Source organism: Anolis carolinensis, chromosome 2, assembly GCF_035594765.1.
Source record: "Anolis carolinensis isolate JA03-04 chromosome 2, rAnoCar3.1.pri, whole genome shotgun sequence".
NCBI lineage: Eukaryota > Metazoa > Chordata > Lepidosauria > Squamata > Dactyloidae > Anolis > Anolis carolinensis.
This window is the reverse complement of record NC_085842.1, coordinates 33,232,682-33,248,895: the sequence shown is the minus strand read 5'-3', so window position 1 is coordinate 33,248,895 and position 16,214 is coordinate 33,232,682. Positions and strand designations below refer to the sequence as shown.

Genomic DNA, 16,214 nt, shown 5'->3' with positions numbered 1-16,214 from the left:
AAATTATGACAGGAATTATCAGAAATCACGAAATAGCTTCCAGAAGGAACAAGAGGGTGAGCATTGGTCCTTGCTTGCTGTACAGTTTGTTTTACCCATGCTGGACAGTTATCAACGTACCTGAGCTAAAGCCAAAAGGACAGACAGAATTAAATACTGTAGAGTTCTGAGTACAGAAAAGCCCCAGGGTAGGCTACGAACTACAAAAGAGTTTGCCTTTTATCATAGAAGAAAAACAAGTAATTTTCTAGCTTTCACAGTTGTGAATATAAAACAGAGAATATGAAGATGAGGCCTGATAGAATCTCACTGGTCAGAGTAACATGTGAATAAAATTTCTAGTGATACATAATCCTCCTTGTTGGCAAAAGCAGAATTCAGTAAACACTACAACTGCAGAATTCTGAAAAGTTTTAGAGATCATGCAAATTGCTCTGTGCATAAAAATTGCAGGGTGTTAACTTTAAGAGTTGGGGGTTTCTTTATGTAGAATTGTTTTTTTAAAATGTAGAAAATGGAAAAGTCTCAAAGAGTAGTGGATCTAGACTCCAACATCTTGAGATGTGGATAATTCAACTGCCATTTCTGCAGATTTATGAAAGTTTTGCCCATACTTCTCAGTGGTCAAATCTCAGATTGAAATCCACTCCCATCCTAAGCATACAGTTGGAACACTTCAGCATGAGAGGACAGGCTTCTGCTTAAAACAGAGGGAATTACAAAGAAACAAGACCACTACCAAAGCTCATTCATGCCTTGCACTCAAAAGCTTAACTGATCCTCTGAATGAGGAGGGAAATAAGCATAAGAGAAATAGGGAGACAACGTCATGCCGATGGAGAAATCTTGAGATGGGAGACAGATCAAGTTTTCTAATGCTTTAGGGGTGCATGCAGAAGAGAAGCAGGGATTGGCAACGTATCTGGGTACTAAATGCAGGGCTTGGGTGAGGGAATGTACAAGCTGGGGTTCAGATGACATTGTGGGGACAATAACATCCACAATCTGCGGACTTTTGCACACTCTAGCATCCATTTACTGTGTGTAAGGATAAAGAATGGGGTATCAGTCTATTGCTTCCTAATTCTCTGAATTTGTAAAGTAATGTTAAAAAGCCATCTGCATATTTCTGAAGCCTGTACCCCTTCTAAACAGTTTTGATGCACATGTCCTAAACCAGGAAGCAGATTTGTCATTCCCACTTCCAGCTTACCTCAAACTGTAGTGGAGTATTGCAACGGCTAGCAGCCAAAGAGGGAATCGGTGAGAAGATCATGCCACAGCCACTACGACATTCCTCATCTCCTGGCACAGATGAACAGGATGTGGTAAGATGTGGGCTCAGCGAGTCTGGAACGGAGGAGTCAGGTAGCGGGGGAGTGACAGGAGAGAGCGGCCTCAACAACTTGTCGACACTCTGTTCCATGAAATACCGAGACTTCCACTTCTTCATGGGGCTCAGTACATCTGAAAAGTAACACACAGTCAAAATGGCGACCCTATCACTATAAAGGCCTAATCTGTGCTCAAGGTCTGCTCCCTCTACAGCAGTGGTTCTCAACCTGTGGGTCCCCAGGTGTTTTGGCCTACAACTCCCAGAATTCCCAGCCAGTTTACCAGCTTTTAGAGTTTCTGGGAGTTGAAGGCCGGAAACCTACAACTATCCTCACATCTGTAGCTTTTGCTCCCTTTAACACTACCCTCACATTTATACCTTTGGCACTAACAGCTTCTCAACTCTACTAAAAATATTTTAAAGGAGGACAGCACACTGAAACGGGGCAAGCCTAAAACAACCATTTTAACCTGCCATAAAACCAGGACACTCTCAGGACTCAAGGGGAAATGATAATTTGAGATAAGGGCTCAAAGCAGCCATTGCACGGATAGATCTATAGTAAAGAATGACGTTCCAGGAAAATTGTGATCCTTGATTCTGTCCAAGTCTGCACTAATACAACAGCAGCAGCAATACACCTTGATGAAAGAAAAGGTTGGGGCTATGAGAGTAATATCCCAAGCTTAACACAATTACTGATTTGGGTCTGTAATGCTGGGTTTTCTTAAATTTATTTAGGCAGATGGAAAATTTGACAAGGATACAAAGCAAGGCTGAAGTAGAAATGAAGCAGGCCAGCATGTTGCTTTTAGCAGCATCTGTATTAATGCTCACAAGCCCTACTAAACATTTCCTTGAAAGAGACCTCTCGCTGGTAAGATCCAGACCTCAATTTGGCAAACTCTTGGGCTTGAAATTATTTTGAATGTTCCCTTAATGTGAGTGGATTCCTTTGGTCTGTCATCTCCAAGTCCATTTTGCAAACACTCTTCACTGATAAGTCTCTATTAATTTCATTGAACTGGATCTGCCTTTTGTAGACTGAAGGATTCTGCATAATGAAGGTGCTTCCATTTCATTTTGGAGAGTCTCCCTTTCTTCCTGATACAATGGTTCATCCCACAAGGAGGAGACTGCTGTAAGGAGCAGGATGGAAATCTGCTTCTGGGAGCTATGTTTTATGTAACTAAAACTGGATCTAACATTTCATGATTACCTTGCAGTAGCATCTGCAGGACCACAGTGAGTACATCAGTGAAGTAACAACTACTTCTTGAAGAAAAGGAAAGTATTTTCCATTTTTCTGTTACTAGAGCCTTGCTTCTCTGCACGTAGTCTAATCTCTCCTAGTAAACCAATGCTTCATAATACAGGACACTGTCTATGGAGAAGAGTAGTCCCAGGAGAGCTGTAAATGGGAGATCATGTGCCAATGATCCCCCAAAGTCAGGTTTCTAACCCCATCACTATTCGCTTCATGTGCTATAGCTACTACTGAGCAACTATTCTAAGATACTGACTTTCACTTGTAAACTCCTGCATAAGAATTTTGAGGCGAAAAGCTCAGTTTCCTGTCCCTCCAATACCATAACAGCTTCCCCACCTCTTATCGTCCTAAAATTAGATGGATTATAAAAACATAGGCTTCCAAACTCTTAATGTCACCCAGAGCTTGAAAGTAGCTAGTCGCATGAGGAAACGCAACCAAACAGTTGTAATAGTGATTAATTTTTATACTTGCAGGTATATAGCCACTGTACTGGAGAAGGGTTAAATGCTGGCTTTTGTTATGCCTTATGCTTTCTTGTGGGCATTATGCCAGCAATGAGATGGACAGAAGGAAAATGTATTTTATACTGAAGGCTAAAACTTACAAAATTCAATGTTTTTAAAATGATTAAAATAGTTAATTGGCTACTTTTGAGAAACTACTAAATAACTGTGCAACAAGCAATTGCTTGTTGAATGCTGTGACTGCATCAGCAGCTAACTCCTTTGGCTGGGTATTTGTAACTGAAACTAATTACTTTTAAATGTAACTTTCCAAGCTTTTATTACCCCTTGTAATAAAATTTATTCTGACTCACAACAAGGCCCATGAAAGTCAGATATTTTGGCCTTTTAAAATACCATCTCTTTAGTGAGTACCAATCCACCCCGAAGCCTCTCAGAAAAAACAATTACCATTATTGTTGTTTATTTTGTGTGCTCTCTCACTCATAATTATAAATTTGCCCAGAGCTACTGCTTTGTCCACTTTACGCGCCTCTAACCTTTGTGCAACAAACAGTTATCTGTACACTGCCTAGGGCCTCGTCTGACGTCCTTGGAAAACTGATCCCTGACTTGGGTAGATCGCCACCCTCTTCCTCTGCAAAGACAGATGCAAGGTTACTATTTTTATAACTCAGCTTTTTGCTTTGTTCACAGATGTAATCTCCTGTGCTAGAGAGTGGCTGCTCAGTAACCAGGTGCCCATAGTTTTAACCAGTTGCTTCCCCAGCAACGGGTCAAAAGACAGAAGAACTACTAACCAAAAGATGGTTTTCATACAGTATATCTCTTGCTTGGAGGTAAGCTAGATGTCTACTTCCCGAGGGAAGTGGGCTCCCTACTCTTTCATCTCAGTGAAGAGAGGGGCCTTTACGCTGGTATTGACATTAAAATGCCTTTTAGATCTGCCTCACAGATGTCTAAATGAGCAGCCACCTAGCAAAAGGAACTCCATTCATGAAGCATATACAGTTTTGCTGTTTGTATTTCTTACGTTCCACATGGTGGGAAGCATTTAAGTAGGGTGGTGACACATTTAAGATAGACCTGTGTCAACAGCAGCAGATAATGCCAATCTCAGTTTACTATCTGTACCTATGTTTGTCCAGATTGGGTCGGTATCATAAGGCCAAAGTTAAGGAGCTAAGGAAATAATCCTCTAGGTCATTTTTTTGCTTAAAGGTTACTCTTTTGTCCTTTTTAACCATGTGCTTTGGGGTAAAAAAAATCTTCCTGTCTATCACAAGGCACAATCGTATCTCAACCAACCTGCACTCTCCTTGCAGATGCCAGAAGTGCTACTGCTTTCACTACTTTGGTATAGACACTGTATTCTGTTCTCTTGGGAGGGAGCCGAAGTTTGAGTCATCCCTTCTTCCAGAGCTTGCTTTATCCAGCGCTGTAAAAACAAATCGTGTTCAATCCAATGGCTATCTTCCAATGCAACAGAGCATATATTTTCATGTGTGTCAATCAATGCCAAACACCTTTTTAAAAGTGAAAAGTCAGATTTTAATGCAAACAGAACAATTAAGTTCTGAGCTTAAACAATGTTTGGACAGACACGTTATGGCACAGAAGTAAAGGAATAAAGAACAGGACCGTAAGAGAAGGGGTTTGTGTGCAGGGTCTTTGAGGCATGAAAAAGAGCTGGTGCAGGTCTAGAAAGGGCCCAACTCTTTGGATGTTGAGAAGTCAATGTCCTGTGTTTATTTTCCCATAAAGCCATGAAAACACAAAACTTTCCATTATATCAAAGCAAAAGATATGAAACCTTACCACTCCTAATCTAAGTTTCTCAACCATTTCAATATACTGAGCTGTAAAAACAGAGTTGGAGCTTTCTTTGTGGGTTATAATGAAACACATTAAGAATCAATGTTGTAAGAAGAAGTTACTTGCATGGTGTCACTGAGAAAGGAAATAAGGCATGATTTTCTTTTTACTAAAACAAAATGTAAAATTTACAGGTAACAATTTAAGATTATCCAAGGGGATATTAGTTATATTATTTTTAAAAAATTTAAAATACAAGATTTTCTTCAGAAGCCCTTATTATAGAATTTAGCACCAAAGGTCTAGCTATACTTATCATTTAAATGTTTCCATAAGTACATTTATGGTTTTAACTGATATTTCAGAGATATCCTTATCAAGATCTTGGTTTTCAGAAGGGGGGGATCTCAGCATGATGCAGTTCAACTTTGTAACAACATAAACAGTATATAGCTTATTCATATCTGAAGATAGAAGGTGAACTGACAGAAGGAGGCCATGTATTTTCAGCCTAAAGAAAAAATATTATCTGATGAAAGACATTGTTCACCAAATGCAGTAAGAAGCAGAACAATGTTAAGTTGTGACAATGGTTCCTTGAAGATTCCTAAGGAAGCAACCATGGGCAAATATTTCTCAGGGATGGTTTTAAAGTTATGCACCTTGTTATTTCTTGTGACCACAGAATGTATGAAGATAACATTTGCCAGGGTTGAGCGGGTACACAAACAACAGCAGAAAGCAGACATACCTTTTTACACGAGCTGTAGTTCCCATCCAGTGGAAGTGGCCGCCTTCTCCTTTCTGGGGTGAAAGGAGAACCAAAACGTATGTAGTGTTTAGGTGTGGTACAGATGAGTGGGGAGTGGATAAGGCCTGGCAACATATTGAGGGTAGTAGCCAGCACAGTTGGGTCAGTGGTGATACGTAAAGGACACTCAATGGGACATTCCTGCTTCTCTGCCTTGTCGTTGAGCCATTCTGTAACTAGATACTAGACACAAAAACAACAGATGCATCTTACTAACAAGGACCTGGTAAGGACACAAAATATCAGATAAACTGAGGAGAGATGAGGGAAACAAGCCACATGAATACAGGAAACTGACTTGTACTGATCAGATGTTATATTTGTCTACCAGTGCTTGACTGCCTGAATTGGGGATTTTCTCTCCAAAGTCCTAGGCAAGGGATATATATACCCTTTAAAAGCTAAAAGTGCCAGATATTTAAAATGATGCATATGAAATATACGAGTGTGACATTGACTAAAGAGTGGGAAAAATCTGTCAAGCTTGATGTTCTGATTCTCATTTTTATACTGACAGATCCAAACAGGTCCATTTCTGCTTCAGATTATAAGGCCAACCACCCCCATCCAGCAGACCAATTTATACGTGTTTTTGTCCACAGTTCAAGATGCACATGTTATTATATGCATTTTTCTCTCATACACATACACAAAAATATATATACACATACACACACTCTCTTATCAGCATCATCTTTATTTCTATCCTGCCTTTCTACAGAGACTCAAGGAAGCCAACAATCATATGCCACAACCTAATAAAAATTTAAAATAAGGCAAACACAAAAATTAAAAAACAATTAAATATTTGTGTTATGGATATAAAGTTAAAATACAATAAATACAATTAAAGTTATATTTAAAACTCACCCCCCCCCCCCAATCCCACCCACAATCATCCTGGCATGCTGCTCCCCACCATCCCCACAAGTGCCTGACAGCAGAGGTATGTCTGTGAAAGGCAAGCAAGAATGAGACATTCTGTCTCCCTTGGGGAAGAGTTCCAAAGTCTGGGAGCAGCCACCGAAAAAGCGCTCTCCCTTGTTCTCACCAAACACACTTAAGAGGGTAGTGAGACAGAGAGAAGGTCTTCCCCAGAAGATTGTAGATTCCTACAAATAACCTGAACCCAAGCTATATAGGGTTCTATAGGTCAAAATAAGTACAGTACTTTGAATTGTGCCTGGAAACAAGTTGGCAGCCAGAGGAGTTGAACACTCTCTGTAGCCAACCACTGTTAATAACCTGTTCACATGGATGGATCCAGAACTGGACAATCTCATTCTAGCACGTTGAACCGGTTGAACATTTCGCACCAGTCTCTACCACCTAATGATCCCACACCAAAAATTCCCAAAATTGTACTTGAAATCAGCCATGTCTGTTCTGCTGGACTCTTTCTCTCTCTCCTTAAATTTTACCATGATCACAGGATATTATGCTAAAGAATTTTAGTTTGGGACTGTGAGACAAACCCAAGGATGAGTCATGCTGGATCAAATCAAGAGCTCATTGAGTCCAACTTTCTGTTCTGCTGTGACCAAACATTTGCCTGCAGGAAACTCACAAGTGAAATATGTAGGGAACAGTGCCACTCTTTGTATGTTCTTTCAGCAATCTCTGTAAAATCTGATCCTAAACCTAATATTTAGCCATGTATCTTCTGATGTTGCGTAGCATATCATGGAAAGAATTCAAGAGGCCTGATTTTTCTAGAAAGATGTTCTTTCTCTTTCTTCTCCTTCCTGAACTGCCTTCCTCTGTGACTGCTGAACACTACACAACTCAAGTTCCAGGACAGCTGAATTCCTGAAAAAAATGCATTCCTGTTAGAGCCCAAGGACATCTCACTATTGTGTCTTTTAAAAGCTTACTTTTCTTGACCTGTACACAATGCAACTTTTTGGGAAACCATTGAGAACTAGTTATTTTTTTCACTACAGTACACCATCAGGATTGCATCATTTCTAATTAGCTATGGAAAACACCATAAGAACCACCAAAACGTTTTGCTGACTGCTCATTTCTCCATTTTCTCCCCCAAAAGCAGCTAAACATGAACTCTTCGCTTTGCCTAGTCTGTTTAGCCTTCATGAGTTTTATACCTTGATACATCCCTAGAAGCTCTGTAAGCATCATCCCCTAACTCAGTGGTTCTCAACCAGTGGGGCATGGCCCCGCAGTGGGCTGTGAGAACGAAAATCCGGTCCGCGAACCTCTTTCCTCTTTATTTTATTTTATTAATTTTATTTCCGCTCCTTTCCGCAGAACTGACCATTGCATTGGGTAGTCCACATCAGCTCTAGATTATTAAATGTGGTTTTCTGTGGGTGAACAGATGTTGACTACTGGATGGCAAATGTTCTGTATCAGAAACTAAAGCTGATGTGATCTATCCAATGCAATTTTCTGAATCAGCACCCCAAACAACAAATCCAAATCTAAAGTTGACCAAAAGCTGATTTCTAACCCTTTTGGTACTAATGCTGGAGAGTGGTCCCTGGTCAAAAAAAGGTTGGGAACCACTGCTTTAACTACATATAATGGTTCACAAAAAAAGGTATTTCAAAAGAAACAACTGTTAGAGATGTGATGGGTCATATGTGAATCTGGGATATATTACATGAGGCTGAATCCTTACACATAGCCCCCATTAACAGAAAGTACTCTGACCATGAGAGTACTATAAGTTACTCTCCTTTTTAATTTAGAAAACAACTGGCTGAACCTGTTACATTTGTGTGGCTTGTCCAAAGCAGTCTTTCACATGACCTGAGAAGACATGCACTGCCTCCTTGCCTCATCAGATTTACCTTTTTTGTTTTGGGATACTTGAGTGCCACTCGGTTGGGCTGTGAGCCAATAACTGCGGCCACCGCTAGCTCAGACCCCAATAACATTTTCCCTTCTCCTGGACCTTCTGTGCTGCTGGCTTCTGCTGAAGTGACTGCACTCACTCCACTGCCTTCCTCTGGAGCTGCTTGAGTGATTTCTGACTGTTGTGTATTGGCCTGCTTTTGTCTTCTTAGCCGTTGTGCCGAACTGCTCCGGTAACGGGAAAAACGACTTTTGGGTCGTGGTCTTGTTGGTTTTGTTGGTGCTGTTTTAGAGACTGGTTTCTCTGTTCCTGTCTCCTGCAACATAAAACCCAGCATTGAAACTATGCAATTATCCATATTTTATTCGAGTATAGTATGACATCAAATGTAGTAAGTACCTCAATTTTGAAGGTGCACATTACAAAAAAAGGATTTGCACTTGAATGCAATGTGCCCAACAGTGCAGGCAAGCGTGTCAGGAAGGCAGGAAGCATGAATGAGGCCATTTGGGAAGCCATGCTCCTCCAACAGGCCAAAGTTGGTGAGCTCACCAGACTGGCACAATTCTCAACCGGTCTCATTCACGAGGCCTTCATATCTGATGGGAAGGTTTTGAAGGCCTCTCGAATGAGGCCAGTTGCACCCCACTCTAATATCCTGCTCGGAAAAGATATTTTTAATTGGATCTTATGGCAGAGATTTCTCTAGGATACTGCTTAAACTTTTTGAAGCACTTTCGGGACAGGAAGTGATATATTTTGAATTTGGGTGTAGGAACTAGGAAAAAAACTTTCCCTGTGTGGACACTTGATCTGTACAGATAGACATTCAATTTCATGACACCAAGTACAATCTGCTTGTATTCTGTGTCACTATTACAGTAGCGCCCAGCTGGAGGCTTTATAAAAAATTGTCAAGTTGCCATGGCAATAGTCTACCCATCTCCCAGTGGGTATTCTAATTCAACATAAAAGTTCACAAAGATAATATGATGGTGATAGCAAACCCCAGCTTCAGACATATAGAAGTATATCTTTTCTAAACATGTTCCCCTGCTATTGACTGCTAGAGCGAAGAGACTCTCCAGCCCACTGAGGCAGTCTCTCCATACATCCCACACTAAAATGTCCCAGCTTGTAAGAGAGAGAGAGAGACTCTTACCGCAGCTTGTGAAGACCTCCGTGTATTCACTCCAATGCTGCTGACACTGGGAAGGGCAACTGGCACTGGGGCATTTAAAGCCACACCACTATCTTCAGGCTCAATTGGCTCAGGTTTAACTTCCTCTGGTTCTGGAGTCTCTGCATTAACCACCATTTCTGTGTCTGTGCTGCTCCGATCCAATGGGAGATCTTTTCTTCTCTTTCTTTTTTCCATGTTCTCAAACACATGCATGACGGCTTCCACTTTCCGATCTTCACGTGTCTAGCTCATACAAACAGATCCCAAGGTCAGCAGAACAAACACAAAAGAGCAGCAAATGGGTTACAACATAAAAAGGAACAGAAAACATTGAGAAAAGGGAGAAAGTGGGGGGAAACGACTAAGGAGGCAGTGTTCTAAGATTCTTGCTCCTTATTGAGGATATTGGCCACACAGATGGCAGGTTAGTAACATTCCAATGTGAAGTCATGAATTGCTTCAAAGCAGAGGTCTACAATACTATGGTCATGAGGAAATATTAGGTACCAATCATTAAAAAAAAACACAGACAGGAGTAGAAAATAATGGGGGGAAAGACATGAGAACCTCTGAGGAAAGCAATGAGGGCGAAAGAGCAGGATATAAAACAAAGAAAATAAATAAAAGGCAAAAATGGCTTTGATGCTGCAAACCTATTTTCAATGCTCTCTAATTTCAAGTACAGTAGATTCTCAGCTAACTGAAACTCAAGCAACCAGATCATTCAAGCAATCAACACAAAACGGAAGAAATAAACCCTTTAAAAATAATACAATATAAGTTTTAGCAAAAATGTTACAATACGTTCGCCTTTATTTGTTTTAAATTGTTATAATTACTGTTTCAATATTAATATCAAGTCCAAACAGAGTTTATGGTACAGTATAGTATGAGGTAGAATGTTAATTAGGTCTATTTTTAACAGTAATTCCCAAGCAACCAGAAACTACATTATCCAGCACCTATCAATCCCTATGGGTGCCAGTTAACTGAGAGTCTACTGTACTTGAAATTTCTTTGAGATGCTTTAGTGCAATGCTAGTCTTGACTGTTCCTTGATTTGGGGTAAAGGGTAGTTTCTTCTATATGAATCACCCATTTTACCTCATCTTCAATAGCCACAGGGAACCTAACAACTCACTGTTAAGTTGGCCAACATCTTCCTCTCTATCCACCATTTCTTCAATCAAGTTCCAGGATGAAGCAAACTGAATCTCTGATTCATTTTTTCCATTACTTTCATTGGCATATGTCCTTTCCAGGTTACCTTCATGTTCCTCACAAACTTATGAAATGTGTTCAAGAAGAATGGTGACTAACAAGCTTCCCTGATGGGGCAGCATGGATGATCCTCTTGGCAAATGCATAGATGTACAACAGCACTGGCTGACTACAGTCTGGGACACAGTCACAGTACATCCAGGGCAATGGTCAAGTCCAAAAAAATATAATTTGTGCCAAGTGCATGCAGGCCCAATGACCTAGAACCTTTGCTCTACAAAATGCATGGAAATGATGTGAAAATGACTTCTTGAATGTAGAAAGTTGAGTAACACCAATTTAAAACACTAAGGAGAAAGGTCTGATAGAAATCTAATGTGAAACTATCAGCAACCAAGAACAGGCTTAAAAATACAATGGTGAAATGTGGAGGCATGTTTATGACACAGCCATAGCAAAACATCAGCTAACCAAGAGGATGAGGTGGGGAAAGTACCTACCCGTCTACTCTGAGTGAGGCCTCCTTGCTCATCTGCAGCAGCCTCTTTCTCCTCTTCTTGCTTCTCTTCTTTGTCTGCAACCTGAAAAAGCACAGAACAGATTTCAGCAACAGTTCTTATTTCAAGGGAACATGGTAACTCTCAGCAATTCACTGAGGTTGTTGCTGTTGTTCGGCCAAATAAGCCACTCCTGCTGGAAATGTGCTCTCCCAGAATCAGTGATCATACACCCAATGCTGTAAGATGATGGAGATTTTACCTCATTGTCACTGGCTGCAGCAAGCCCCTCAGGGACTTCTTCTGTCTGTGGATTGCTGTTCTCATCTGAGACAGCACCCCTCTGCTCCAGCTCCTTCCGGCGGGCTTTCCGACGCCTCGTTTCTGCTCCAATCAAAGTGTCTAGAATAGGTGGAGGTAGCTGTTCTACAGTGTTTGGACTCCGCTTTTGTACAGGGCAATTCCGGTTTCCCTTGTGACAGGCACAATCCACTTTATAGTTGCTGCCCCACCACAAAAACAAAGAATACATTGGCATCATTCTCTGACTTCTTGAGAAACTACACATACACATGTCTTTGGCTAAGGACAGGCAAGTGGGTACCTGATACCACCATAAACTAAACATACAAGAGGCTGCAAGACATATAGTTCAACAATATACCAGGGAACACAAATCATGATGGAAAGGAATCTCTCTCTCCTAAAAGCAAATAGTATAAATAAGACTCACCAGATATTGTATTCATAGTCAAAGGCAATGGTGACTTCTGCATCCTTGGCAATGGATGTGACAGCATATATGCACAGGTGAATCATCCCATCTGCAATGACGTGACGAACCTACAACACACAAATGGAACCGATAATACCTTCAAATCAATCATGTGTCACACTGAAAAAGGTGACCCTTTACTATGAAAACAACAAAGCCAAACCCTGACGCAACTGCTCGTTCTTTGGATTAAAGCGGTGAGACTGAAAAATTCTACTATGTTATGGAATTGAAAAACGTGTGGCTAAGAATTGACGGGAAAACCATGAACACAACTTCAGGGGTGCAAAATGCCAACTAACAACCTCAAGGTTGTAGGATTTATCTTTCTGGTACTACAGATAAAACGGCTGCATCGATAATCTAAGGTTATGTTGTTTTACAAAATTATTTCTTTCTACTTAAAGGAACTTGAATTTGAAGTCTCTGCACTTGAGGTGAGTTAAAATCATGTTTGTACACTCAAGCAATTTAAGTCAACTGCCATACCAGAAAGTCCACAAACCATGACAATTTACCTCTGCATTTGGTGTACAGGAACGCCTAATGAATCTGGCATCATTACCAAACGTACGGGCATCCACACACATCTCAACACTGTTAAACTTGGAGTAGAATAGCACAAAGGGATACGGCCTAAAGAACCAAGAACAGGACTTGTAATCATCATGACAAACATAGCCAAAACAGTGTTGTTTTTATGGCCTACTGCAAGCATCACTATAAAAGTTCATTCTCTATTTTTAATGGAGTTTTGCATACTAAATACAATGGCTCACAATTAGAACTTTCTCCCAGAAAAGTAAAAAGCCTTATTTGAGCTTCTTAAGCCATCTATTTGGGGAACCTCCCCAATTCGTTCCGGCCCATGAAATGCCTCTAACGTCTGAGTGTTTAGCGTTCTTACTTTTTGAAGAAATGCCCATTGACTTCGAACTGTTGCCGCAGCATCACCTTCCCACGATACTCAATAATAAGGGTATCCACTGCCAGATCTCTGGCTGCCCTGAGAATCTTCCGGTGCTTCTGGACCCGTGTCACTCTTCCCAACTGTAGCTACAAAGTTGAAATCAAGAATTTAGGACTCACTGCCTAGAGATGTGCAGGTCCACTTTTATCAAAATAGAAGAATATTAGGTTTTGTGACCTTTGGTTCTATCTATTTTTGAATAAAATGCATACTTCAAAAAGCAAAGTACAGCATATTCAAGATAGCATTGCTGAGCAAATCAATTTTGTTTCTGAAAATAATCTTATCAGTAGAACAGTGAGGGGAGGACTCTACCACACTACCCCATTGTTTCCTCTTATCAGCAGTCTCCTATGTTTAAGCTTGCTTCCATCTAGAAACAAAAGAATACATTTCGAACCACGATCATAGTTATAGTTGCACCCTCCCATGCTACTAAAGACCTATTACTATTTTTAAGCTCCGTTTCTTACCTGCATCTGTGATCCAATGACTGTGTTGTTACAGGCCAGCTCTGTCTTATTGATTGTGTCTAGCACAGCAGCCTTGCCCACAAATTCTTTATTAGCATTTAGATGATGCTCCAAAAGATTCTGTACATCTGCACTGTACTGGTTAGAAAAAGCTTCTTCATACTGGTCAGTCCAGAGCCTTATGCGGTTTTCCCACCCCTCTGGTGTATTCTCATCCAGGGCGTGGGCTTCTGAAGGAGAATTCTGTGCCAAAAAAGAGCCAAATAAAAGCTATATTCTTTTTAAAAGGGAGTGTTGGTCTCTCAATAAGCTATTCAGCTACTTGATTAGCACCATGGTATCTGCTCAACAAGTTCTCAGCTCACTAACAAGGGATCCATTCCAATTACATGCAATAGAAAACCTCTGCACATCAAATTCCTATAAATCTATTGTCTATTAACAATCAGAAAAAATGTATACATGGTGAAATCCCACGTGTTAACCATCCCTTGTATGAAAGCAGTAGTTACTAATAAACATTATCCAGTTCAGTTTATAGGCTAGGGATTTTAGACTGGCTGTGCTATGCAAAATAGACCTCCCCTTATCCACCACATTCAGACTGAAGTTAGAGATATCCCTGCCAGGATTAGATATATAGTTCCACTCACCTTCATCCGCAAAGACTTCCTTGAACCTTCTCTAAAAGCCTGTCAGCAGAGCAAGACAAATGGCCATCAGTACTTGTGCCCTCTTTCTCTCACCCTCTATCATTGTGCATAATAAAGACTACAGCTTCAGAACAACAAGGGCAAAGAAATTACCAATATGCAAAAGGAACAGGAACTGATTTAGCTTCAATAGCAGACTTCTTCAGCACTATGCCCCACCCCCGGAGGTCATTTTTTCTTGATTCACTCATTTTATGACTAGAAATCCAGTAGCATGTATCCAAAACTTGTGGCACACCCAGATTTAATCAGTTTTGTTGCATCTAAAACCAAATTATTGGGGTCAATATAATATTTAAAAAGTATTATTAAAAACATTTAATTACACTATGTAACATGCCTTTTGTTCCTGGATTATGAATGTCATTTCCTAATTGGTTCTATCATAAAAACATGGAAAAGCTTTCTTAAACTGCGAAAACTTCATTTTTTGCGGGATATCCTGCAACACATTTGCTATAGTTTTTCAATGAATATCTCATTGAGTTTCAACCAATTGAACATAGTTCCTGGCAGCTACAAAATGAAGTTTCTGGAGTATAACAACTATTTTTCAAACTAAGTACTGCACAATTAAACAGGAACTAACACTTTCAAACCAGGAATAGAAAATTTTCAAATTTTGTTACATAGTATTATAGATAAGAATATTAAACAAGAATGGTCAGCTGCTCAAAGTGCATCTCCAAATTTTTATAAGAACTGTTTAGTAAGCTAAAAGTCAACTGGTAGTTTGCTTCTTACTGATTAACTACATAAACCAGTGTATTTATTTTGTAAAATAAATTGCTTTTTGAAAACAAGAAGCTTTTTTAAAGAATCAACTCTGCTCCAAAGTCTTACAGGAGATGTAAGCAGAATTATATTTTAAACTTTTAATCACCAACCACTCTTCACATGTCAGAAAAGTACAATTACTATAGGAAGGTTGTTACCTGCTTATAGTATCAATCCCCATACAATGCAAAAAGATAACTTCCTTCATCAAAGAAGTCTAATTCTTGGATGCAAATGGCTAGAAATGGGCAGGAATGAAAACAACCAGACTAAGTTTGGGGAAAACTTGGTTGGCAAACACATTTGCTTATATACCTTAATTTTTTTGGCCTTTGGTGCTGTACGAGCTCTTTCTGTATTCCTTTTCCTTTTTTTGGGTTTTGTTCTGCAGACCCGATTGACTGTCAAAGTGATGCTTGTAGGGGTGTGCTGAGTAGCTGTGTACAACACTGTGGAGGGAGAGAGGTCCTCGTCCCAGCTCTCTGTTGCACTGCTGTCTCCACCTGCATTGAAAAGAGACATATTGGGAGTTTTGCTCTGAAAAAATCTTGCAAATCTTGCAACTGCCCCAATGTGAAATGACACTGGGGCAATGAAAGGCTATGCCCACCTATCACTTGCCTCTCAAACTGGCAATTTGTTTAGAGTTTGCTCCCTTAACTCTTCCAGTATGTCGGCCCTAGCCTCTGAAATATGAAGAAGACTGGGAAAGAACACCAAGTACTGCCCATCATGAAAATGAAGTATTAGTGAGTAGTATACTGAATGAGGGCAACTGTTCATTCATATATTCCTACTATCTCGCAGCAACAGCCAACTCTGAACATACCTGACACGTTATCTTGCTTCCGGCGGTGGAGCCTGATCAATTTCCCCCTGCCGATTCCCCTGTGGAAGGATGAAAGAGAGCAAAACTATGAGGGCTACATTGCCCTGGGTGGGTATTCATTTAATAAAAGGACCTGAAATGATCTTGAAAGTCCAAAATGACTGAAATAGCCAACTCAGTTCCAAGCATTCATATCCACAACTAATTTTTCAGCTGATAATAGATTTTGCAAGCAGTCTAAAATTGTATACCCCATGTG

General features: G+C 40.2%; 1 protein-coding gene across 2 annotated transcripts in view; it reads right to left on the bottom strand.

Annotated features, from left to right (window-relative positions):
- The window catches only part of setd5 (SET domain containing 5), a 64,359-nt gene that overhangs the window by 16,105 nt on the left and 32,040 nt on the right, over positions 1-16,214 (bottom strand). For both annotated transcript variants that reach the window (XM_062969632.1, XM_062969633.1), the window contains exons 5-18: positions 15,956-16,014; positions 15,442-15,629; positions 14,290-14,328; positions 13,637-13,879; positions 13,101-13,249; positions 12,712-12,829; positions 12,152-12,261; positions 11,681-11,921; positions 11,422-11,502; positions 9,680-9,943; positions 8,513-8,833; positions 5,640-5,882; positions 4,382-4,511; positions 1,214-1,467 (exon numbers count right to left, since the gene is read on the bottom strand). In XM_062969632.1, coding sequence (XP_062825702.1) covers positions 1,214-1,467; positions 4,382-4,511; positions 5,640-5,882; positions 8,513-8,833; positions 9,680-9,943; positions 11,422-11,502; positions 11,681-11,921; positions 12,152-12,261; positions 12,712-12,829; positions 13,101-13,249; positions 13,637-13,879; positions 14,290-14,328; positions 15,442-15,629; positions 15,956-16,014 — 2,440 coding nt within the window. The remainder of the gene's footprint in view (positions 1-1,213; positions 1,468-4,381; positions 4,512-5,639; positions 5,883-8,512; positions 8,834-9,679; positions 9,944-11,421; positions 11,503-11,680; positions 11,922-12,151; positions 12,262-12,711; positions 12,830-13,100; positions 13,250-13,636; positions 13,880-14,289; positions 14,329-15,441; positions 15,630-15,955; positions 16,015-16,214) is intronic.